This window comes from Lissotriton helveticus, chromosome 2_1, assembly GCF_964261635.1.
Source record: "Lissotriton helveticus chromosome 2_1, aLisHel1.1, whole genome shotgun sequence".
Taxonomy (NCBI): domain Eukaryota; kingdom Metazoa; phylum Chordata; class Amphibia; order Caudata; family Salamandridae; genus Lissotriton; species Lissotriton helveticus.
The window spans coordinates 331,196,958-331,223,405 of record NC_136059.1 but is presented as its reverse complement, the minus strand read 5'-3'; the positions used below and the strand labels follow the sequence as shown (position 1 = coordinate 331,223,405).

General features: G+C 45.9%; 1 protein-coding gene across 4 annotated transcripts in view; it reads left to right on the top strand.

Moving 5' to 3' along the window:
* Positions 1-26,448, top strand: part of AMACR (alpha-methylacyl-CoA racemase) — a 613,095-nt gene that overhangs the window by 363,133 nt on the left and 223,514 nt on the right. For all 4 annotated transcript variants that reach the window (XM_078674919.1, XM_078674917.1, XM_078674918.1 and 1 more), the window contains exon 5: positions 11,093-11,279. In XM_078674919.1, coding sequence (XP_078531045.1) covers positions 11,093-11,279 — 187 coding nt within the window. The remainder of the gene's footprint in view (positions 1-11,092; positions 11,280-26,448) is intronic.

Genomic DNA, 26,448 nt, shown 5'->3' with positions numbered 1-26,448 from the left:
CCTAAGTTGGCAGGGTAGGCCCAGACGTGGGTCCCTTGCTCACTTTGCCACTGCCACTTTGTGGAGAAGTGTGGCTCTGGGGTTAGAGGCAGCAGACCCGGAAGCTGAGATCGGTCCTGGACCTGGGTTCAATTCCCCGCCTCGGCGGGGTCTTGGGCTAAAAATTCCAAGGACTCGATAATTCTCGCCCCGGTGCCTCCTCGACTCACGGGTTCACACTCTGCGACTCTGGGCAATAGCTTGCTTAATCTCCACAACGGCCCCTCGCGGCGGGATGCCTGACTTTCACCTTGTGGATACCCTGCTATCTCACAGGGGAATACCAGGAAGGGTTCCCTAAGCAAGCGCCGGGAAACCCACTGCGGGTAGCTGTGCGCTATATAAGCTCAACTACATTTACATTTACATTTACATTCAAGCTAGCCTGGCTGATGACAGCTGATTAGCCAGAAACCGGTCCCAGGGTGCTTGTTTCCGGTCCAAGGAAGACATGGCTTGGCAGTTCGTGCTGGACTGTTCCCATGAGGCACAGGGTCAGACTGATTAGCATATTGCCATGTCTGAACTGGAGTGGCGGAGTGAGCTAAAGAATGATGATAGATTGAACCCAGATCAGTTGACTGGGGGTGAGTGCTTGTAATGTTCAAAACTCAGTCCATCATCCCCTTTGGTTTTGACAGACTATTCACCGGCACCGAGTCAGGATGGAACCTCTTCTAGAAAGTTCAGAATTACTAGAGGGACTAAGCAGGAATGCCCTTTGTCGCCCTGTCTGTACGATTTCATATGAACCGAAAATGCTTATTGAACACCCTGATATTACATCAATTATGCTTCCTCAACTTGGCTTATGTAGATGATGTTCTAATTATTACTGCAGATCCAAATACCTCACTCTCCCAATAGAAGAAATACCAACCAACTATGGAAAGGCATCTGGATACAATTCTGGAAAACAAAGAGATTAAATATAGGGTCCCTTGCTACTGAGACTATATATACAGTGAATGCCCTGACGTTTTAGGGCATTGGACTCAGTTTGTCACAGGATTTTAAAGAGGCTAACTGTAATGGCCATTCTGCAAAGCGTTTCTTTTTGTTCAGGGCATTTCCCACTTGTATTCTTTAAGCAAATAGATGCTGTTGCAATATCCATCATTTGTGCATACCGGACGCCAAGAAGGTATTTAAAGTATCTACAGTTGCCAGTGGAGAGAAGGGAATGGGCTCTCCAAAATTTCCAATACTGCTATTGGGCAGCAACTTATAGAAGGTTAATGAAATTGATTAAGGATCATAATAGCTCTCCTGAGTTTTCATAGACCATTATAGATGAAACACCCTACTTAACATTACTAAGACACTCTTATTTTAAGCAACATCCAAAGCATGTCAAATAGAAGTGTATTTCGGATCCGGGTACTGTATGGAAAGATTTCTCTAGTGATTGGTCATTTGCAGACAGCTGATTCTGAAAGAGCCCAGTGCATCCTAGTATAGGGACATGGAAACTGGTCCTACAAAATATTTTCAACTATGAGAAGATAAAATACTCTGACAAAGCCAGGAAATGTTCCCGACAATTTGGGGTTCAGGGTGGGGGGGGGGTGGGGGGGTGGGGTAATAACGATATTCTTTCGGAGGAATACTGGTGGAAGAATTTACTCCGCCCCAGTGATGAGTGATAATTATCAAATATTTGTGGTTTTATTCTGTGTAAGCCCAGTGTGTGTATCTCCTTGGTGAATGTTTCGATCTGGAACTTAATTTTCTGTCTAATAAAAAAAAGTGTTCATGTTCTAGCTATGTGTATTGTACTTTTCTATGCCTAGCCTCATCCTGCACTGTAAGTTGGACTTTTTTTCATTGGTGAGGGGGAGCAATGTTCAGTACACCCAGGGTCCTGGTACGACACAAAACATCTCCAGTCGACTTTTATACTCCAAAGTCATCTCCTGTACTTGGAGTGTTCATGGACAATTTTAGTGGAAGTGCAGTGAAAGTGCATACAAGTCTTGTCATACGGTACACGCCCATTATTTTCACCTTCAGCCATGCTGTTTTTGTGAGCCATTTGCACATGCATGTCTGGCCTCAGGTGCACGAGAATGGCGATTCTCAAAGCAAAGTGAAATGAGAATCAAAATTTCAATAAAGACGCGTAGGCTAACATTATGCATAACATCTTTTAATGCCACTCCTTAAACACCTTCAAAGAATCCACATTAGAATAAAACACTAGAACTGAAACACACAAGCCTTTAGGTACTTAAAACATCCCAACAATCTTCCTCTTTTAATGCAGAGAAACTGAAACTTCTTCAAATAAACTGTTCTTCTTGAACTCACCCATCTTCTTCTTAATAAATCTTCCTTTATTCTGCATAAAATAAAATACAACTAAACCTAACTTATTAGATTAACCCCTTTCTTTATTTTTTAAAACATTGTACTTAACTCAGCAAAAAAATAACATTTAAATCCCAAACAACTACTTCCTCCATAATTACCCAAAGAGTCGTGGAGGGAGGGATAATGTTAGCCTCCGCGTCTTTAATGAAATGTTGATTCTCATTTCACTTTGCTTGGAGAATCGCCATTTCATTACAAGACCGGAGGCTAACATTATGCATGTTCAAAGCCTCTCATAACAATATTGGATACGTGCTCAATTGGTTGATTGATTTGAATAATCCCACATCTAATCCACACTCTTTCATAACATTTTTCACCCATCTTGAAATAGTAGCAGTACTAACAGGACGAAAAGGTTTCACATAAGAAACCAGGACATGATTAGCTCCATCCCTCCTATTTTCTAAGGCCCTACTCTCATACTCATGTAGACAATTCACAACTCTTAACTTCTTTTCCTCCCTGAACACTGGATAAAAAGCAGAAGTTGCCATTGTCTTAGTTCTTTTACAAATCTCAAAAAATACACCATCTGGTCCTACCAATTTCTTATTTACCTCCAAAGCGTTGGAAACCTTCTTACATGAAAGCAAACATGCTAACTTCTCAGTAAGTCTCTTAATTTCCCAAAAATTATTTGATGGCCATTCCAAAAATAAAGACAACATAACATCAACATCCCACAAAACACTGTAATGCATTTTTGCTGGTCTCCTTAATCTCATACTCTTCATGATCCTACAAACCATCACATTTCTACCTACAGATTTCCCATCTATAAAAGAATGCCCTGCCGAGATTGCAGATCTATAACAATTAATGGTTCTATACTCCAACCCTTCATGAAACTTTTTCGTTAAGAAATTTACAATTTCCACTATAGGAGCCTCCACGGGATGCAGACTCCTTTCAAAGCACCAACTACTCCAAATTCTCCAAACTGCTTTCTATCTACTCCTTTTCCCAGGGACCCATGACTTTTCCAACAATTCTGCAGCCTCTTCCGAAAGACCCTTGATTCCTCTAGATTTCCTGACATTTTCCAAACAAGAAGGTTCAAAACCCCATTCAAAACCAATGGATGATCATCTTCTTCTGCATTCTTGAAAAGTCCCTCTCCGGCAGGCATCAAGAATGGCTCTGCACAAGCTCACTCCATTACTGATGGGAACCAAACCTGAGATACCCAGAAAGGAGTCCCTAGGACTTTCTGACACTTCTCCTGTCTCAACTTCAACAAAACTCTCTGAATCATTGCAAAAGGTGGAAAAGCATAACCCCTCCTTCCTTTCCAAACTTGTTGAAATGCATCCATTGCAACTGCTTTTGGATCCGCTCTCCAACTGAACTACTCTTCCAACTGATGCGTCCATCGACTTGCAAAAAGATCGACTTTTAAAGGACCCCACACATTGTTTATCCTGTAAAAACAACTCTTGTCCAATTTCCAGTCGCTGAAAGCCCTCATATTCCTTGAATTCCAATCTGAACACACATTCTGATCTCCTGGTAAATATTCCGCTTTTATACCTATCTTGTGTTCTAGGCCAAAATTCCAAAAATCCTTCGCTAACTCTGCTAAATTATTCGGACTTCGTCCCCCCCAATTTGTTTGTATAAGACACTGTGGACATGTTGTCCATCCTCATCAGAACCGTATGTCCCTTTATTCTCTCCCTGAAACTCTGTAAAGCATATAAACCTGCTGTCAAATCCAAGCAATTTATATGATTGTACTACTCTTCCTTTGACCATACACCACCCGTCTCCAATTCTCCCATACGTGCTCCCCAACCTGTCGAACTCGCATCTGACTCCATCACAAAATCTGGTGTCATTCCAAAAATTGCTCTCCCATTCCAAGCCTCCATATTGTCCAACCACCATAAAAGCTCCTTTGTTGCTTCCAAATCCCATGCTACTCTGTCTCCATACCATAAACCATTCCTCAATGCATTTCCTTTTAATCTCTGAAGTGCACGATAATGCAACGGTCCCGGAAAAATTGCCCGTACTGAAGATGACAATACACCTATTATCCTCGCCAACTCTCTTAACGAAACTGAATCCTCTTTAAACTCTTTTGGATTTCTTTACTTATCGTACTCAATTTCTTCCCTGGTTAGCATAACTGGCAAGTTTTTGTATTCACTTGAAAACCCAAACATTCTATCTCCTGTGTAGGTTCCATACAAGACTTCTCCCTGTTCAGAATAAAACCTAAATGTTCAATTTTCTTTACCACTTCTTTCATTGTCTTCTCCAAATCTTCCTTGCTTTGCGATAAAATTAAGATATCGTCGAAATAAATAATCATCCTTATTCCTCTCGGCCGAAAAAAAGCAACCAATACTCTCATCACCTTTCTGAAACACCATGGTGCTGAAGATAGTCCAAAAGGTAAACATAGGAATTGATACAATTTCCCTTTCTATCTGAATTGTAAATATTTCTGACTCTCTTTCGCCATAGTAATTGTAAAATAAGCGTCCTTTAGATCTAATTTTATCATATAATCCTTTTCTTTCAATAAATCTCTTAAACAATGAATCCCCTCCATTTTTCAATGTCGATACGCTAAAAACCTGTTTAGATCTCTGAGATTTATCACCTGACGCCACCCTTTGCCTTATTTCTCACCAGAAACAAATTGCTTACAAAACATCTTTCTTTTTCCTCTATTACTTTTATTGCATTCTTTGTAATTAATGATTTTATCTCTAACTCCACACATTTTTGATTTCTCTTTATTCTTTTTCCTGAAATGGAAGATACATAAATTCTATTTTAAAATCATTCACCGTTTCCAAAACTCATGGATCTCTTGTTATCTTTTCCCATTCTTTCTTGAATAACTTCAATCTTCCTCCTACTTCTAATTGGGAAGAACCAATATAAATCACTGTACTCACCTTGTCCTCCAATATTGTAAGATCCACGTCCTCTAGAATATCTTCTGTTCCTTCCTGTCCTTGATCTACTCAGATATAATCCTGTACCATACTGGTATCCTCTTCCCCCTATTTTGCCATCCATTTTGAGAACTAAATTGTGAACCATACTGGAAACTCTGCATACCCCAGCCAGTAAAGGGTCCCCGCCTACTGGCCCTTCCAAAAACACCAAACGCTCTTCTCATATTTCCCTGCGCTCTATCTAACGCAGTGAAAGTTACAACATACTTTCCTATACCCTTCACCAGACCATCTCCAAACAACAATCCTTTGTATCTTCTTTATCCTCTTTTTGTGCCATATCTCCTAACTTAGGATTTATTTTTATTAATATCTCCCTTTCGCCTCTCTTGTAATAACCCTGCATTTGCATTTCCAAGCAAAACTAAAGCCCTTTGGCTCCATCTTCTCAGCAGATCCACATCAACTTGTTCTTCATTTATGTAAGCATCCTCTGCCATATCTAATATTCTACCTAAAGGTCCCAACACATCTAACAATTTATCTTGCCAGATCTTTAACGATCTCCCCAATCCTTTTCTTGGATCTCTTCCAAGTTTAAATAAATAACTGATGAGATCAGGGTTCAAATTAGGTGTCACACAAACCTTCTCTTCTATCCTAGGTCTAGAACATTCTGCTCTCATCATCCTACGCATCTCTGTATCTAGAGGTTTCTTAATCCATGTTTTAATAAACTTTACCACATGATCCATTGGCCACCACTCTCAGCTTCGTGGGTGTTTGATATTAAGGGAACTGAACATTTCACCCCCAAATGGATCTTTTATGCTCTCACTAGATGCTTCAACTTCCATTTCTTCAAAATCTTCATAATTATCATCGCCCTGTAAATCCAAAACATAGTCATCCATTTTTTCATCTCATTTTCCAGTCATTATATTAAGGCAATCAAAATCCTCATCCTCTTGTGTGCCACCAAGGCATCCTCTCTTTGTGTGCCGCTAAGGAAACCTAGGGCCAGATGTAGGTAATCCAGATTTACCGATTCTAAAATACTGAATTTTACCGATTCAGTATTTTCGAATCGGTAAATGGGATGTAGGTATTCATTCGGTAAGTATTACCGAATCAGTAAGATTCTGTAAATACCAAATCCGATTCGGTAATTCCCATTCATTCCTATGGGCCTGGAGGCCCATAGGAATGAACGGGAATTACCGAATCGGTAAATACCGATTCGGTAAAAGGGGGAACACATTGAAGGGTGGCAGAGTGTCACTTTGACACCCTCTTGCACCCCTGAATTGTGTATGGGTGCACATGTGGCATGGCACCCATGTCACTGCCACATGGCACTGTAATAATTTGCAAAAAATTGCTTCTTTTGGGGTTTTCGATATTTACCACCAACTTGTAGTTGGTGGTAAATAACGAATCCTAAAATGGGAAAAGCACTCATTTGAGCGCTCCCTATATTAAGGATTCGGTAATTTACCGAATCAGTATTTAAGAATTCGGTAATTTACCGATTCCTTAAATTACCGATTCGGTAAATTACTGAATCCTTAAATTAGGCCCCTTGTTGTGGGTAATTGATGATATAATGTACAGATAGTCAGGATGGTTTATCCAAGATGTAGGTTTATTAGAAGATTAATATAAGTTCCATGTAAGTCTCAGATAATATCAAGAAGATAAGTAAATAGTAAATAGATAGTTCATAGATAGTCCCACCAGGAGCTTGATGTTAGTTGCTCAGCCCACTCTTCTCAACTGTCATTCCACAGACATACAGGCACACACACATTCTAAACTCTCTGACATCACGCACTCCAACATTCTACACAGACTCCACATTCATTCTGGCTTGAGCAACTAGAAAGGAGTAGAAACCATGCACTACACCCCTACATCTGAAAAGCCTAATACCGGTCGGTAACGGACGAAATTCGGTAATTTGGGCGGTTACCGACCGGTATTAGGCTTCCTACATCTGGCCCCTAATCTTTTTGTGCTGCCAGGGACACATCTTCTTTCAGTTGTTTTTCACCAACCTTTCCCTTCTGAGTTATAGCCAACTCTTCTATATGTCTGGTTTTCCTACTTCTCTTCTTTCCTACATCAGTACTCATTCCTTCTCCTTCTGATAATGAATAAAATTCCTCCCCTGAATCAATCTCTTTTCTCTTCCTATTTTTAATATATTCATCCATAGATTCTTTAACCTGTTTTTTCATTTCATATTCAATTAACTTTTTCACAACTTCCTTGTTTATTCTATTATTAGTTATCTCTAAACCATTATTCATTCTCTTTCCATTTTAAACTTCCAACTAGATTTAATAAATCTCATCTTATACTCAAAAAAATGTATTAACCGAGTGTGTTGTAGTTTCAGCAATAGATGCGTGTGACAATTCTTTGGGATGTTTTTCTGAAAATGATTGGTTGGATGGTTATGAGAAAGATCAAATTTAAAAAAAAATCAAAGAATACATTAGAAAGGGATGGCCACCTGTTAGAAGTCTTAGTAAAGATCTTGTACCTTATCAACAAATATCCTCTGAATTAAGTTTGGAGAATCAGTTCATCACCAGATGTGGACTTTTTATTCCGCCCTGTGATTTGAGAAAGGGTCTTGTAGAGAGAGCTCATTCTGGGCATCCAGGAATGTCCGGCACCAAGAAAATTTTGAGAAAATTTTATTGGTGGCCTAGTATGGATTCTTTAGTTGATGATTTTGTTAACCGGTGTCCTGAATGTCTTCTGTCCGACAAGCATTGGAAGAGTAAAAAAAATGTTACATCTACTAATTTATTGCCTGAACAAGCATGGGAAAAATTAGCAATTGATTTTTCGGGACCTTATAATATTTTGCCGGAAGATATGAGATATTTAATTGTCTTAACTGACTATTATTCTAAATGGATCTCATATGATTTTGTTAAATTTCCCTCTACGGATATTGTAATTGAATTTCTAGAGAAGATTTTTAATGTAGAAGGTTTTCCAAAGAAATTAGTATCCGATAATGGCACACATTTTGTATCTAAAAAAATGGTAGATTTCCTGAATAAATATGACATAAAGCATATTAAAAGTCCTTTGTATTTTCCAGCTGCAAATGGACTAGTTGAAAGAGCAAACAAATTTTTCAAAGAAGGCATACAAACAGCTTTGTCATCAGGAATGGAGGTCAGGAAACATGTAAAAGACAAGGTTTGGAGTTATCTTAATACTCCGCATTCTATCACTGGTTTTACCCCTTTTTTCTTGTTGAAGGGTAGGGATGCAAATGATATCATCAAACCTCTTTTTGATAAAAAATCATCTTCTTTAAATAAGTTACACCTTTCAAAAGCTGATTCAGTTGATGAGTGTGTCAGGCAGAATTTTGAAAAAAAATATAAATTAGCAAATAATATTTCTCCGACAAATTTTGAGTTTAAAACTGGTGATTGGGTAATCATTAAAAAACCAAAAAAAGTTGTCAAAGGGGAATCTAAGTTTTCTTTGCCCCAACAGGTTGTTAGATCATCTAATTCATCTGTTATGATTAAGAATAAGGGTTGGTGGAATAAGAGTGCTGTTATCAAGCTTGAACCTCATCAAAAAGACATTATTTTGAAAAAACTTAAAAATAAGAATATTTCAAGAAATTCCTCCTTTTTATGTTACAAAGATTTTTTGGATTTTGTGCAACCATTTTTTCCTTTTGATTTTGATCAAGGGTTAACATCTAAAGATCACGAAGTTTTTGATAATACTCAAAGTTCTTCACATGTTAGTGAAACTAATTCTCATTCTTGCTTTGGTGAGGGAGTGGGTGAGAGTAATCTGTTAGATGTAGAAACAGATGCAAATTCTGTAGATAAGGTAGTAGAAACAGTTGTTAATTCTGATGCTAATTCTGTAACTAAGGAGGTTGAAGCAAGTCAAAGTTCTTTATCTGATTCTGATTTGAATCTGACTTCTGTAAAGAGAAACATTGTTATGCCTTCCAAATTTAAAGATTATTATTTGTATTGAAACTTGTTGAGCCTAATGATATTTGTTTTACTTACTTTTGTTTTCTTTTTCTTTTATGGAAAGGAGATGTTGTATCTGTACCTTTTATTTCCAATTCTATGACGTGTACTGTATTCTATAATGACATATTCCGCATTCCATGTTCTATGTTTGAGCTCTGCTGTCGGGTCATTCGATTCCGTTACTTGGACACGACAGCATTGCTCTTCCTTAGCCTGTTCTTGTGGGTTTATATATTTACAGATTTATTCTTAATAAATCTTCTACTCAAACTCCTGCCTTGACATGTTATTATTCCTTTGAAAATACAACATAAACAAAAATATACTTTGAATCTATAAAAAAATCCCCCTCCTACTCCTGCCGATCTCTTCAAACACCTCTTGGCAACAATAAACACCTGTTTGCATCAATAAACAAACTGAGCAATGAAAAACGAACATAACTGTTTTTCGCGCTAACGTTTTTTCATTACTTTCCTTTACCTATAGCCCAATCCAATATGGCCGTCCACACGTAAAAAACATCTCTCTCGCGATCAACTTCCACTCTAGGTATTTTCCTTTAAACCTCCTTCTTGACTTGCGCTGAAGTCGCACTCACTTCACAGTCTTCAAACAATGCTCATCACGCGATCCTGCAACTAAACACGCTACCTATGCGTACTGATTTAAAAAAATAAACAGCCCGTTTTCTACAAAAACCCCTAATTCTACATTACGGTAATTCTTTTCTCTTCATCTAACTTACGCTTATTCAATTCTTTTATTAAATAAATATACAGAAGAAACGGACATACATTTGAAATATCTACCATAAAACTTACAATAAATCCCTAAATATAATTATCCTCTTAGCCGAACTTACTTCCAAAAATTAGAAGTTAGTTCACTAAAACAACTTAATAACCTTATTTACTTTCCTTAAATTTCAAAATATATATAAATATGTCTACCATAATATAATAGAACATGAAAAGTTTAGACTTATCTGTTTCGGGAGCAGCAAATAAAAGAGGAAGGATGTTGGAGTACTTAAAGACTTGTGTGTTCCAGGTCTAGTCTTTTATTCTAATGTGGATTCTTTAAAGGTGCTGCTAGAGTGGCAATAAAAGATGTTATGCATAATGTCAGCCTCCGGTCTTGTAATGAAATTATGACCTGCAGTTATGATTACACCTTGCATAATATGCAGAGATATGTGCAGAATGCTTTTATGTTGAGTAACACAGGCTTGGTGTAAAACCTAAACTGCATGGATGTGCTGTATGGAACACCCATGGGAACAAGTATTGCTCACTATAATATTTGCATGTTTCCCTATCAGAACTCTAAATAAGGGCACGGTTTTACTATCTCCTCCTTTCCACTTGCCAGCATCCATTAGATCCTTTACCACTACATAAAAATAAAATAACTTGGTTTGACTTAAACAGTTATCTGGAAGATCTAATCCCACAGCCATTCCTGATGTTCACTTTGTGGTTCTCACTCATTTTATACATGATATTTCCTATGAATTGGCATAGCAGTGTCTGCAAACAAATAAAAAAATACATATTTGGTATGAAATGAGGCAGGCGAATGTTGTTCTGCGGTCTTCCTCATAAATCTACTTGTTGACGTGCATCCCTCATGTCTCTTGTGTGCCCAGCAGGTACCTGCAGGGTGACATCCAAGCTGCATTGTTTCAAATTATTATAAAAAGATTTTCTTATGCTTGTTTTTCAGGTAGAGGGTGCAGCGTATGTTGGATCTTTCTTATGGACATCACAAAATTTACCCGTTTGGTTTACCTCTCGTGGAGGGAATTTGTTAGATGGCGGAGCACCATTCTATGATACATACAAGACCTCAGATGGGAGGTTCATGGCAGTGGGTTCAATTGAACCACAATTCTACAGTACGCTGTTAAAAGGTGAGCTAGATACAGTTATTAGGCCTCGCCTTCCAACAACACTGTCGCTACAAGGTGTATTGTTTACTATCAAGGGCTTGGAGCCCACCTGTTGCTTATCTTTCGTTGCCATCATTGTCACTCTTCTTTGCTGCCTCTTAATTAGCTAGCACATGTCTGGCGCCACTTTGTTTTCTTTCTGTGGAGCATGGGCCACACACAGATTGGTTAATCTTAATTAGTGTACGTCCACTGCCCGATTGTGATTGAGGTTTTGTTTCTTCCCCCTCCTGCCTGCCCTTTCCCCATGTGGCTTCTTCCCCCTCCCGCCACCCCTTCCCCATGTGACTTCTTCCCCCTCCCGCCCCTTCCCGGTGTGACTTCTTCCCCTCCTTCCCACCCCTTCTTGGTGTTACTTCTTCCCATTCCCCCACCCCTCGTCAGTGATGCTTCTTCTGAATCCTGCACACCCCTTCTCAGTGTTGCTTCTTCCACCTCCCACCCACCCCTTCTCAGTGTTGCTTCTTCCCCCTCCTAACCACCCCTTCTCAGTGCTGCTTCTTCCCCCTCCCACCCACCCCTTCTCAGTGCTGCTTCTTCCCCCTCCCACCCACCCCTTCTCAGTGCTGCTTCTTCCCCCTCCCACCCACCCCTTCTCAGTGCTGCTTCTTTCCCCTCCCACCCACCCCTTCTCAGTGTTGCTTCTTCCCCTCCCACCCACCCCTTCTCAGTGTTGCTTCTTCCCCTCCCGCCCACCCCTTCTCAGTGTTGCTTCTTCCCCTCCTGCCCACCCCTTCTTGGTTTCACTTCTTCCCCCTCCTGCCCCCCCTTCTCAGTGTTGCTTCTTCGTCCTCCCGCCCACCCCTTCTCAGTGCTGCCTTTTCCAATTCCCACCTGCCCCTTCTCGGTGTTGCTTCCTCCCCCCTTCTGCCCATCCCTTCTCGGTGTTGCTTCCTCCCCCCTTCTGCCCATCCCTTCTCGGTGTTCCTTCTTCCCCCTTCTCGGTGTTGCTTCTTTCCCCATCCCACCCACCCTTTCTTCGTGTTGCTTCTTTCCCCCTCCCATCCACCCCTTCTCCGCGTTGCTTCTCTCCCCCTCCCTCCCACCCCTTCTCTGTGTTGCTTCTTTCCCCCTCCCTCCCACCCCTTCTCCGTGTTGCTTCTTTCCCCCTCCCACCCACCCCTTCTCTGTGTTGCTTCTTTCCCCCTCTCACCCACCCCTTCTCTGTGTTGCTTCTTTCCCCCTCCCACCCACCCCTTCTCTGTGTTGCTTCTTTCCCCCTCCCACCCACCCCTTCTCTGTGTTGCTTCTTTCCCCCTCCCACCCACCCCTTCTCTGTATTGCTTCTTTCCCCCTCCCACCCACCCCTTCTCTGTGTTGCTTCTCTCCCCCTCCCACCCACCCCTTCTCTTCTCTCCCCGTCCCACCCACCCCTTCTCCGTGTTGCTTCTTTCCCCCTCCCACCCCTTCTCCGTGTTGCTTCTTTCCCCCTCCCACACACTCCTTCTCCGTGTTGCTTCTTTTCCCTCCCACCCACCCCTTCTCAGTGTTGCTTCTTTCCCCTCCCACCCACCCCTTCTCAGTGTTGCTTCTTTCCCCTCCCACCCACCCCTTCTCAGTGTTGCTTCTTTCCCCTCCCACCCACCCCTTCTCAGTGTTGCTTCTTTCCCCCTCCCGCTCACCCCTTCTCAGTGTTGCTTCTTTCCCCCTCCCGCTCACCCCTTCTCCATGTTGCTTCTTCCCTTCCGCCCACCCACCCCTTCTCCGTGTTGCTTCTTCCCCCCTCCCACCCACCCCTTCTCAGTGTTGCTTCTTTCCCCTCCCACCCACCCCTTCTCAGTGTTGCTTCTTTCCCCCTCCCGCTCACCCCTTCTCAGTGTTGCTTCTTTCCCCCTCCCGCTCACCCCTTCTCCATGTTGCTTCTTCCCCTCCGCCCACCCACCCCTTCTCCATGTTGCTTCTTCCCCCCTCCCACCCACCCCTTCTCCGTGTTGCTTCTTCCCCCCCTCCCACCCTCCCCTTCTCCGTGTTGCTTCTTCCCCCCTCCCACCCACCCCTTCTCCGTGTTGCTTCTTCCCCCCTCCCACTCACCCCTTCTCCGTGTTGCTTCTTCCCCCTCCCACCCACCCCTGCTCCGTGTTGCTTCTTCCCCCCTCCCACCCACCCCTGCTCCGTGTTGCTACTTCCCCCCTCCCACCCACCCCTTCTCCGTGTTGCTTCTTCCCCCCTCCCGCCCACCCCTTCTCCATGTTACTTCTTCCCCCCTCCATGTTGCTTCTTCCCCCCTCCCACCCACCGCTTCTCCGTGTTGCTTCATCCCCCATCCCACCCACCCCTTCTCTGTGTTGATTCTTCCAGCCTCCCACCCACCCCTTCTCCGTGTTGCTTCTTTCCCCCGCCCACCCACCCCTTCTCCGTGTTGCTTCATCCCCCCTCCCACCCCTTCTCCGTGTTGCTTCATCCCCCCTCCCACCCACCCCTTCTCCGTGTTGCTTCATCCCCCATCCCACCCACCCCTTCTCTGTGTTGCTTCTTCCAGACTCCCACCCACCCCTTCTCCGTGTTGCTTCTTCCAGCCACCTACCCATCCCTTCTCGGTGTTGTCTCTTCCCCCCTCCTGCTCAACTCTTCTCTGTGTTGCTTCTTGCCCCTCCCGTCTACCCCATCTCTGTGTTTCTTCTTCCTCCGCTGGCCCACCCCTTCTCTGTGTTTCTTCTTCATCCTACCGCACAGCCCTTCTCCGTATTGCTACTCCACCCTCCAGACCCACCCTTTCTCAGTGTTGCTACTCCACACCATAAATTTCCGCACCACACAATGTCACTCCACACCACACAAACCCACTCCACTTCACACCACACAGTGCCAATCCAGTTCATTCCTTTCAGTGACACCACACTATATGCCACTCAATTCCACTCCACTTCACACAGTACCACTCTACTCAGCACCACACAGTGCCACTCCACTCAATTGTAATTGTATTTATATAGCTATTATAACCCCTGATAAGGCACTGAAGTGTTATGCAGCATGATACTCCACTCAACGTATTGTGTCTGCCCTCATTGCCACTCAAGTCAACCCCACTTGGTACCCTTCTACTCCACATAATGCTTCACTCCACTCAACACCACTTCACTCTACACAATGCCACTCCACTCTACACAATGCCACTCCACACAAAGCCACTCCACTTCACATCACACAATGTCAGTGCCACCATACACTCCACTTCACACAGTACCACTCCACTCCGCACCACACAGTGCCACTCCACTCAATTGTAATTGTATTTATATAGCCATTATAACCCCTGATGAGGCACAGAAGTGTTATGTGGCATGACACTCCACTCAACTCATTGCAACTCCACTCAGTGCTACTGAAGTCTCCTCCACTCAATACTCCTCTACTCCACATATTGCCACTGCACTCCACTCAACACCACTTCCCTCTACACAGTGCCACTCCTCTCCACACAATGCCACTCCACTCAATGCATCTCCACTTTACACAACACTACACAGTGTCAGTCAACTCCTTTCCATGCCACTGTACTACACTCAGTGCTGCACAGTGATACTCCACACAAACCCACTCTACTTCAATCCCCATTACACAATGCTACTCCACACTACACGGTGCCAATCCACTGTCATTCTGCTGCACTCAGTGCCACTCCACGCCACACACCGTCCAACCATTCAGTGCCACTCCACACAGTGCCACTCAACTCCACACAATCCCACTCCACACGCCGCCACTCCACTCAATGCATATCCATTCTGCGTGGCTCACCTCCACTACCCTCCACTGTACACAATGCCCGTCCACTCTATGCCGCTCCACAACATGCTACTCCACTCCATTCAGTGCATACCCTCTCCATGCCACTCAATGCCACTACACTCAATTGTATTTATATTTATATAGCCATTACAACCTCTGATGAGGCATTGAAGCATTTTGCAGCATGACACTCGAATCAACTCCTCTCCACTTCACTCAATGCCTCTCTATCCTACTGCACACCTTGCCACTCTGCTCCACACATTGCCACTCTGCTCCACACATTGCCACTCTGCTCCACACATTGCCACTCCGCTCCACACATTGCCACTCCGCTCCACACAATGTCATTTCACTCCACTGAACTCCACTCCACACCACCCAATGCCACTCCACACCATGCAATGCCTCTCCTCACCACACAATGCTACTGCACCTCAAGCAAAGTTACTTCACTCAGTTGTAATTATATACATATATAGCTGTTACAACCCGATGACTCAACTCATTGCCTCGCCACTTCACTGCACTCAATGCCACTCTACTCCACTCAGTGCCTCTCTACTCAATGCCACTCCACAGAGTACCACTCCACACAATGCTACTTCACTGCAGACGCCACTTCACTCAATGCCACTCCACTCAATGTCTCACCGTTCCATTCCACAAAATTCCCCTCCACACTACTTTACGTCATGCCACACAGGGCACCTCCACTCCACACAATGCTTGTTCCACTCTGTGCCTAACGGTGCTACTCCACTCCATTACACTCCGTGCCAGACAGTGCCACTCAAATCCATACCACACAGTCCCACTCTGAGAAACTGCATGTCTGTTGTGGCACCCCACACGCGTTTGTTGGTTTTTGATGCAGCTTTGACTGCAGTGTACTGGGTCACTGCTAACCAGATTACTACTACCAGTGTTCTTTCTCTAAAAATGTACCACTGTTTGCACCACTTCTGCTACCCCTGGACGTTTCTAGTAAATTGTACCCCTGTTACCTAGGGCATGGGTACTGAAGAGGGTCCTACAGGGCTCCAGCACTGGTTGTACTACTCCAGAGACTCTTCACCAAGACTATGTGCTCTGCTATTGCAGGTTGCGTGTCTTGCTGCAGAGAAATCCGAAGAGTCAACATGGCATACAACTGTGTGCCATGCCTTCCATACACTATATAAGGTACTGCAGGCCTTTAGCCCTAAGGCAGAGTGCACTATATCCTATGTGAGGACATATCAGCCCCTACAATGGTCAGTCTATTCTGGATGTTGTGAATGGACAGGGAAGCCATGAAGGAGGCATGGGATGGATATTTGTCAACACGAGTTTGCTAGCTCCATGATGGCTCCACTGATTTCTAAGATTTTTTGTTCCAAACATCTTGTCTTCATAAATCCTCACTGATGACAAGGATGGATATATTAATAAATTCACACAGGTGACCATTTTAGAGGGTCCCTTGAAAACCTACGAAGCACTGGTGTTGTTTCTGACTTGTTATCACCAGCCTGCCTCTACCAGACATGTTTCTAACCTCATGGGGTGAGAGCTGGTGCTCTCGGAGGACCGAGACAGAGCCTGCTCTAGGCAGAGATGCTTCACACCTCCTCCAAGACAGGATGGCATTCCGGGGTGGGAAGCTTCAAAGGCAATGCTGCCTTTGCAATCTAACACAGGACCCTCCAGATAGTGGAGCAAATCGAACCCCTTTTTCTGCTCCAATTTTGGCAGGAGGAAATGTAGGAAAATGTGTTAGATTAGGTGGAGGATCCCCACTTAGCCTGCACCACCCCTTGGGCTAGGCAGGCGATGTGAACCCCTCTTCTGAAAAACCACCATATTGGGATGGTGGAAAAACAACCTCTCAGGGCTAGTGTAGTGCCTCTTTCCACAGAAAGTGGTCACTAGAGGGTGTAGACACCCTAAAGGTAGGTAGCTCATTGACTACCTGTCTCCCCTGGTGTCACCCCCTAAATTCTGTATTTAGGTGGCATCCTGAGACCTGAACATCCGATTCGACAGAACAAAAAAGAAATGCTGCTCAAGAACTGAAACCCCGGTGCAGAAGAAAAAGGTACCAAACCCTGCCAACTGCTCCCAGGACACGGCAATTGCCTTTGCTGTATAGTCCTGAAACCTAAGAGGACTCCAAGTACCCCAGAGCACCTCCAGCCTTCAAGAAATTACCAAGAAACTCCCTTAGAGTGAAGGGATCACTCCGCTGCACACCACAGTCACTGAAATCATGAATTCCCGTTTGTCGACTTACTGCTCGTCGATGAACATGAATGAAGCACTGAAGCATGAACAGGTACAACAGCTATGGAGGGTCAGATCTTTCTCCTCACCAATTTTGGAGACACCAGGACCTACCAAAGCTGTGGCATACCAATACCTCTGGTATCGGACCCCCAGTGGCAAACACCGAGAAGAGTCCACACCTGACTCCCAAAGCACCAGAAGTAAGCACCCATCAAGGGACGTCTAGATACCAGGAACCTACTTCCTGAGTGGTCAAGCTGTTCCGAGATCGCCTCTCAAAGTTGCCTGTCCTGACTGCAAGGACCTAAAGATGCACAACGCCCAACTGACCTGTTGGCTCTGCACCCGGCTCCACTGGCCCTGGCATCGACTAACCCACTGTGGACCATGGTCCCCCTGTGCTTGCAACATCCTCCTTTGAAGAAGCCTCCTCTGACTTACCTGTAAGTCCACCTTTGCATGCCGTTTTCAAGTGGCCCCCTTTGTCTTTGCGCACCAGTTTTCAAGACCCTCAGCACTTGACTCCCGGCCAATCCGGGACGTTCCTGAAATTGATAAATGTTTATAAATTGGTCTTGGATTTATTCTTGAGTGTGTGTCTCATTTATTGCCTCTGTGAAATACCAGAAATCCTTAGCACTATCTGATAAGCCTAACTGCTTGCCCACACTACTTTTAAAAAAAGCATTAGAATTATCTGCTTTTACCGCTTGTACCATTTGGGTATTTTCTGGACTCTCTGCATGGGCTACACTATAGAGTCAGCTTCCTACATACTCCAGCCGGGCCTCACAATGCCACTTAACTCCAAGCAATGCCACTCCATATCACAGTGCCGATCCACACCACACAGTGCTACTCCACTCATCACTGCTCCATATTGTGTCACTCCACAGTGCCTCTCCACACCTCACAATGCGTTGAACTCCACGCAATGCCACTCCGTTCAGTTCCATCCCACACTGTGCCACAAAATTCCACTCCACTCAGTTCTAATTGTATTTCTATAGCTATTACTGGCCTCAGTGGATTACTCTTTAGTGGCGCTGACACTAGGAGGACGCCATTTTGAAAGTCGGCGCTCTAGTGGTCAGGCACACGGGGGGCATTTAAATGAACGCTGCACGGACGCGCAGAGGGCGCGCCGTGGGCACCCTGATGGCACGCCTATGCAAGCCCGTCTACGCCCGTCAGCGTCCCGGATGCGGCCAGCGCCAGTCATGCTGTCCGCTCCAATGGGGGAGCTTTGCTAAGGAGGTGCTACACGGGGGATACTCTCCGTGACCTGATGGCCAGTGTGAACTGCCTGCCCCATGGTTGGAATGTTGCGCAGGTGCCGTTTGTGCCCTGTACAGTGTGTGACTATGTGCTGAACCCTCCCAACCCACCTATTGCGGCTAGCCGGCCTGTATGTCAGGCCAAAGATCTTTCCATCCGGGCAGCCTTGATTATTGTCCGGACTCTTAAAAAACATCATGGTGACATTTTTGGTCTTCTTACAGACCATGCCTTGGATTTGCTGTTTCTGACTGAGACCTTGCTTGATGTCTCCTCTGACCCGATTGTTTCCCTAGCCATTCTTGCGGGCTATAAGATTTTTAGAGCAGACCGCTCGGAAGGGAGAGGGAGCGGGGTAGCTGTGGTTTTTAGGAACATCTGGGAGACACGTGGGAGACTCCATGGCCTGGAATAGCTGTGAAGTTCTTGATTTTAACATCCGTCTCTCATCCCACTATACCTTGGGAGTTTCCTTTGACTATAGACCCCTGGGCCCGGCGGGCTCTTTTCTTCAGAGCTGTGGGGATGCCATTGCTACAAGAGCTGTTAGATTCTCCCACTATATGGTTCTGAGTGACCTTAATATCCATTTGGATCAATCTGATACCAAGGAGACTATTGACTTCCTGGATATTTTAGATCTTGCACAACCTTCGCAGCATGTTAAGGGACCAACACATCAGGCTGGTCACTTATTGGACCCAATTTGCACCAATTTTCCTATTTCCCTACACGACCCGAGCCCTGTGTCGTGGTCTGACCACTTCATCTCTCACTTTTCCTGGATGGTTGTGAATGAAGAAATGTCGACACTGCCCCCCAAAGGGCAGCCTTTGGTAAAATGGACCCCAGGATTTCACTCAAGCCCTTGACCAGCTGAGGCCCAACCTATATGGAGATCTTGAGGAGAGCCTGCTATGGTTTTTGAATTGGGTGTCTCGGGCAGTGGAATCTGTGACCTCTTCTCGGACATGTAGGCCAATTAGAGATTCACCTTCCAAGCCCTGGTTTAACGCCAACTTGAAAGGCCTTAAGCATGATTGCAACGTTCTGGAAAGGACCTGGCGTAGATGCAACTACTGCTCCATGGCCAAATTAAACTTAAGAGCCATGCAAAAAACATACTACGAAGCAATAGCTGTTGCCAAAGGACAATTCTATTCGGCACGCATGGAGTCTGCTGGGAGTAATTCCAAATGTTTTTTCCATTGTTCAGAGCTTTATCTCCCCATCTGCACAATCAAGAGCGATGGCTCCTTCATCAGCCTGGTGTAATATTCTTGCTGGCGCCTTTAGGAACAAAATTCAGTCAATCCAGGCGTCCTTCTCTCTCGGAACAATCTCCAAAGCCGCCTCCTGTATTGATCCCCTGGCTGTCTCCTCTGGCAAGCTGTCTGATGTTAGACCAGTTGTGCCTTTGGAAACTTTGAAACTTCTCGCTAGTCTCAAGTCTGGTTCACCTTTAGACCCTTGTCCGGCTAGGCTACTGGCAGCAGCAGCATCTAGTGTTTATGTCGAGGTGAACGCAATTGTTAATAGATCCCTCCAGACAGCTCCTGTCCCGCTGACCTGGAAGCAGGCGAAAATTCTGCCCTTATTGAAAAAACCCTCTTTGGATCATAGTAACCCTGCGAACTACCGCCCCATATCTCTTCTCCCAGCCATCGCCAAAGTCTGTGAAAAAAATGTTAATAAACAATTAACAGACTTTGTGGAGCATGGGGCATTATTACACCCTGCTCAGTCTGGATTTCGATCCACTCATAGTACTAAAACTGTTCTAGTAGAGGTGTCAGAAGTAACCCTGGGCGTAGTGTGCGGAGTGGGGCTCCGCGGAGCTACGCGAAGTGGGCGCAAAACTACGCCCACCCGCGCACTCCGCGTAGCCCCACTACGCGCCGCCCGCCTCCCTCCCGCCCTCCCTAAATATTTAAATAAAAGGATTGAAAGGTTTTAAAAACACTTACCTTGTCGGCCGCGTCCCCGGGGCTCCCTCTCCCGTCCCTGGATTCGCGCCGCCGCCATTTCGGATACTAATGCGCATGCGCGGGTGCCCACGCATGCGCATTTCTCATGAGAAATGCGCATGCGCGGCCGCCCGTGCATGCGCATTAGTATCCGAAATGGCGGCGGCGGGAATCCAGGGACGGGAGAGGGAGCCCCGGGGACGCGGCGGACAGGTAAGTGTTTTTAAAACCTTTCAATCCTTTTATTTAAATATTTAGGGAGGGCGGGAGGGAGGCGGGTGGCGGCCGGCTACGCACCGTCTGCGGAGCGCGCGTAGTGCCGCCTGGCTACGCCCGCTACGCAAAATGCGTAGGAGACGGCACTACGCGCACTCCGTGCACGGAGCGTAGCTGGCTGCCCACCGTTAGTCAGAAGCCATTCGGGAGTGCCTGGACGCTGGCGGTAGAGCAGCTCTTGTTCTGTTAGATCTCTCCGCACCGTTCGACACTGTGCCTGGCTCGGTTAGCGGGGATTGGCGTCTCCGGCACAGTGTGGGCATGGCTTAAGTCCTTCCTGGAAGGCCGTATCAAGCAGATTTGGCTTCCCCCGTGTTCTTTCCCCCCTCAACCAGTCACGACTGGGGATCCACAGGGTTCCGTCCTTAGCCCTCTCCACTTCAATATCTATATCACACCTTTGATATATTTGGCTGAGGAGTTAGGGGCTAAGATTATGGCCTACGCCGACGACACCCAGCTGCTTTTTACCAGGGATAAGATCTCACTTTCTGTTACAGCAACTCAGCATTGTCTCGCTGCAGTCTTCAGCTGGCTGGTGGATGCCCAGCTAAAATGCAATGAACAAAAATCAGAGATCCTGCTCTTTGGCAAATTTCCATCTAACTTTCGCCAACTCTTGTGGCCTCCAGACTCATTGCTGCCATCCTCCACGGGTCAGCCTGCCATAAATTTGGGGGTGTGGTTTGATGAGTCCCTCTCTTTTTCAACACATATTAATAAACTGACTGGTTGCTGCTTTGGCCTCTTTAAAACCCTGAGGATTTTCTTTCAACTTCTTCCGCAAGCAGCAAAAGAGACGGTCATCTGCGCTTTGATTCTATCTCGCTTGGACTATTCGAACGCTCTCTACATTGGCATCCCTGCCTATTTATTTATTTATTTATTTATTTATTTAAGTTTTGTATAGCGCTAGCTAGACCCAAAGGTATCAGTGCGCTTCACAACGGATACAAATAAGCATCAACATAACAGGTAGGTCGAAGCAGGGTAGGGAGAGTATGGGAAAACATGGTAGCAAGTAAAAGTCTATACAGTGTCAGCATGAGGGCGACATGGCGAAGATCAAGGGAGAGTCATCAGGTTCTCGCTAGGACCAAAGAGATAGTGAACTATCAAAGTCATACGGTGGTTCTCGTTATGGTCCATCCCGCTCAAGAAGGAAGGCTTTGAGTAGTATCTTGAATTTTAGGAAGGAGGCGGTCATCCGGATGTGGGGGGGATGGAGTTCCATATCTTATGAGCATTTTGCCGCAAAGGACCTGTTAGATCTTTTACGTTTCTGTGGTTTCAGAGGTATGAGTAGTAGCGTGTTGGAGCTTCTGAGGGTCCTGGACTGACCTGCTCTCTTGAGTTTATTGGCCAGATATTCCGGTTTACCTGTACGCAGGGCTTTGTGTGTGAGGCAGGCTGTGCGGAAGTTGGCTCGTAGGTTAATAGGAAGCCATTTCAGGTCCTTGAGAGCCGGGGTGCTGTGCTCATATTTCTTAGTTCCCGTGACCATTCTAGCTGCTGCATTAAGGGTAGCAGTCAAAGGACCTAGATGAGATTTGGCTGTTCCAGTCAGGAAATCACTTTTGGCAGTTTTAGAGATGTGTTCTTTCATGTCCAGTTTTGGGTCCAGAGTGATCCCCAGTGATTTGACGGAGGTTGTAGGAACAAGAGGAACATTGAGGGCGTTTAAGGCTTTGAGCCATTCGAGTATTTGGGGATTTTCACTTTTGTTTGAGATGAGGAGCACTTCTGTCTTTTATTCATTAAGTTTGAGGTGGTTGGATGAGAGCCAGTGTTGGACCTCTGTGAGTGTGTCATTTAGTCTGTGGATGTCTGCGATCGAAGTGGTTTCCAGGTAGAGTTGTGTCTCGTCTGCATAGAGGTGAAAGGGGATGTTGGAGTTCCTTAGAATTGTACTGAGGGGCTCCATGTAGATGTTGAAAAGTTGTGGAGAGAGTACTGACCCCTGTGGGACTCCTCTAGTGATGGGGAAGGGGTCCGATTTGTAGCTTTTAATTTTGATAATTTGTGTGCGGTTGTTGAGAAAGGAGGCGAACCATTTGAGAACAGTTTTTTCCAAACCCGCTCTCTTCTGTAGGACATTGAGTAGTAGGTTGTGATCCACTGTGTCGAACGCTGCCGATAGGTCTAAGAGGATAAGGAGGCTACATTGGTTGGAGTCGAGAGACATGTGTAGGTCATCCATCACATTGAGGATTGCGGTTTCTGTGCTGCAGCCCTTTCTGAACCCTGATTGGTGTGGGTCAAGAAGATTCAAGATCACTAAGTGATGGGTTAGCGAGATAGCACACATTTTTCCAAAATTTTCGATAAGAGCGGCAGGTTCGACACTGGTCTGAAGTTGTTCAAGACCGTAGGGTCGAGGTCAGGTTTTTTTAGGAGTGGGGTGACTTGACCTAGTTTAAGGCAATCAGGGATGGAGCCATCGCTCAAAGAGCTGTTGATGATCTTGGCCCAGATAGGGGCTAGAGTAAGTTTCAGGTCTTTCGTCAGTCTCGAGGGCAGCTGATCAAGTGAGTGAGACGAGGGATTAGCGATGGCAATGAGATCGCTTATTACTTCGGTTTGGATGGGTTGGAAGGAAGACCAGCGAGTGGCTGCAGTTGTTGTTCTTGAGTGGGTAGAAGCAGTAGGGCGCAACTCTGAGAGGACGGAAAGATTGCTGCAAGATCGGTCAATTGAGGCAATTTTTTCGTTGAAGAAGTTAGCAAAGTCGTAACACTGGGATTTGGACGCGGTTAAGCTGTCTGTCATAGGTATGGAGTTTTGGTTTCTGATGATATTGAAGAGTTCTTTGGGGCGGTTTTTAGCCTCGTCTAGAGCAGAGCAGAAGAAGGATGACTTTTTGTTCTTGATATGATTAAGGTAGGTTTTGCAAGCTGTTTTGAGTTGGTCCCGGTTGAGGGCAGTGGGGTTGTTCCTCCAGGATCTTTCCATGGCTCTTAGGAGTCTGCGCTCATCATTGATGTCAGTGGAGAACCAAGACCTGGAGGGAATGCTTCTGTTTTTTTTTTAGTTTTCTAGGTGCCAGCTGGTCCAGGACGCACTCTAGGTTGGAGTGATAGAGCGAGGTGAGATCCGTGGTTGAGAGGAGCTCCGTCGAGCTCGGGAGGAGTGAGCTGAGAGCATCTTGTAGCTTGTCAGGAGGGACTTTCGATAAGTTTCTGACCCACTTGGGGGAGGTTTGGGTGGGTGGGAGGAAAAGAGCCTTGTGGTTGATATGAAAGAGGATGGCGTGGTGGTCGGACCAGTCCACAGAGATGATGTGGTCAATTGAAATTGTTTTTTTGTCCGCAATGATTGCATCTAGGATCGCTCCTCTATGGTGTGTTTCTTCTGAGCAGTGTTGGATCATATCGTGGTCTTGTAGAAGGGAGGTGAGAGATTGGATGAGCGGATTCTTGGTTGCATTCCATCTTAGGTTGAGGTCGCCCAGAATTATTCTGACGTCACTGTTGAGAGCGGTTTGAGTGATCAGATCCGACAGCTGTTCGCCAAATACAGTAGCGTTGCCTGGAGGGTGGTAAAGGAGAAGGCATTGGAGTGGGCTGTGGTGGGGCGAATTGATGTTGACCGAGAGGCATTCAAAGGAGTTGTAGAGGGGGGAGGTTGTTTTGGTAAAGGAGAGGTCACTTCTGTGGATATTTGCTGTTCCGCCTCCTTTGCGTATGGGCCTGTCTTTGTGGATAAGTGAGAAGCCGGGAGGCACCAGCGTGTCCAAGATGGGAGTGGATAGAGTGTTCAGCCATGTTTCAGTGATGAAGGCTACATCTAGGTCATGGGAGAGGATAGTTTCGGCTAATTCAGTTGCATGTTTGACGGCTGATCTGCAGTTGATGAGCATGCAGTTGATGGGGGGGGTCTGCATCCGGGTTCCGGTTGACCAAAATCGCTCTAGGTAGGGATACGAGATGGGCTGGGGGTCTGGCGTTTTTTCGGTGAGGCGGGTCTCTTCTCATACCAGTGGTGACTTGGATCGAAGAAAGGGGTGAGGGGTGCGGGAGTAGAGTTTGTGCAGGATGGTTGGGAGGGGGTTTATAGGATGCGACTCGGGAGCTCACTTCCTGAGGGGAGGGAGAGGAAGAGGTTCTTCTGGGACAGTCAACCTGCGGTTCAGTCCGGGGTTCAGTAAGAGGAGGTCGAGAGCCTGGAGGGGACAAGGGTCTGATCGGGGGTGGGGGGCGTCATTCCTAATGGGAGGTTGCTGGAGATGGGGAGGTGAGACGAGATGGGGGGTAGCTGGAGTTTCTCTAGGGAGGAAAGGGTTTCTTTTAGTCCGAGGATCAGCGTGGCGATCTGGGCTTCAAGAAGGTCCAGGCGATGTGTCATCATGGGAGCTGGGGGTGTAGTGAGGGGGGAGCTGGGCCTTAAGTGAGAGGGGCGAAGGGACAGGGCCTTCGTGGGGGGGGAAAGAAGAGGAAGGAGGGACCGATTCCGGTTTTTAGAGGACTGGGGAGGGAGAGGGGTAATGGGGCGAGATGCTGTTTGGAGGGATGGTTGGGGAGGGAGGGACTGAGTCAGGATTGGGGTTCAGATCAGCGAGGGCTAGAGAGGGGGAAAGGGTTTGGGGTGAGATAATGATTGGGGGGATAGCAGGGATGGGGGGGATCAGGTTCAGGTTTCGAGATCATGTGGTCAAGGAAACGAGAGGGAGGAGGGTTGCAGCCCCTTTGGAGAGGTGGTTATCTTCGCTGAGTGGAATGGAGCACGCTAGTGTTCTGGGAGGTAGGGAGGAAGGGTGGGTGTCCGGGGGATTGGGAGATGGAAGGGAGGGAGGGGGGGCAGAGTTCTGTGAGGTAGGGAGGAAGTGGAGGTGGCCGTGGGGTGAGGGGAATTGAGGGACGGGACTGGGGGAGGCGAATGGCTGGTAACATGAGTAGGCATGGGCGGTGGTGCACAAAGAGGTGAAGGAAGCCTGCTTTGCGGCTTGGGGGTTTGACTGGAGCCGCTGGGGGGGGGGAGGTGTGTGGCTGGTGAGGGTAGAGAGCAGTAGCCGTCTTTAGAGTGGGGAAGAGGGAGTCGAAGAACTCTAGGTTTTCATCTTTCGGCTGAATAAGAATGGTGCCATTCAGGAAAATGGTGATGGTGATATCTCCAGAGAGAGACTGTTGGTTGAGGGGGGAGATAGTTAGTTTCCGGTTATGTTCTGTGAGGGTGGTTTTTGCGACAGGGAGGAGTGAGTTAAAAGTGGTAACCCATAAGTCCGGTCTTAAAGTGTGAAAAATGAAGTCCATTTTTCTTTGCCCTCTTGATGAGCAGTGGTAGGTGTCCACAATGAGTGTTTCGGGAAGTTTCCTAATTAGAGTCTGTTTAAAGCGTTTTTTTGCTTTGAAGGAGAGTTTTTGTGGGAAAGTTATGGTGTAGGTGTTCTGACCAAGAGGGGAAAGGAGATTCTGTAACGGGCAGGGCTGCATGACTGAACTCAATGCTGGAGGCATCCTGGAGCAATTAGGGGGAATGGTTTGTTGATCTACTGGAGTGTCCTGGGTGGTTAGAGGTTGTATGTCTAACGAGTAAGGTGCTCTTGATGATTGGAGATTGCACTTTTGCGTTGAGTTTCTTGCTTAAGGCGTGATAATTAGGTTGCGGCAGAG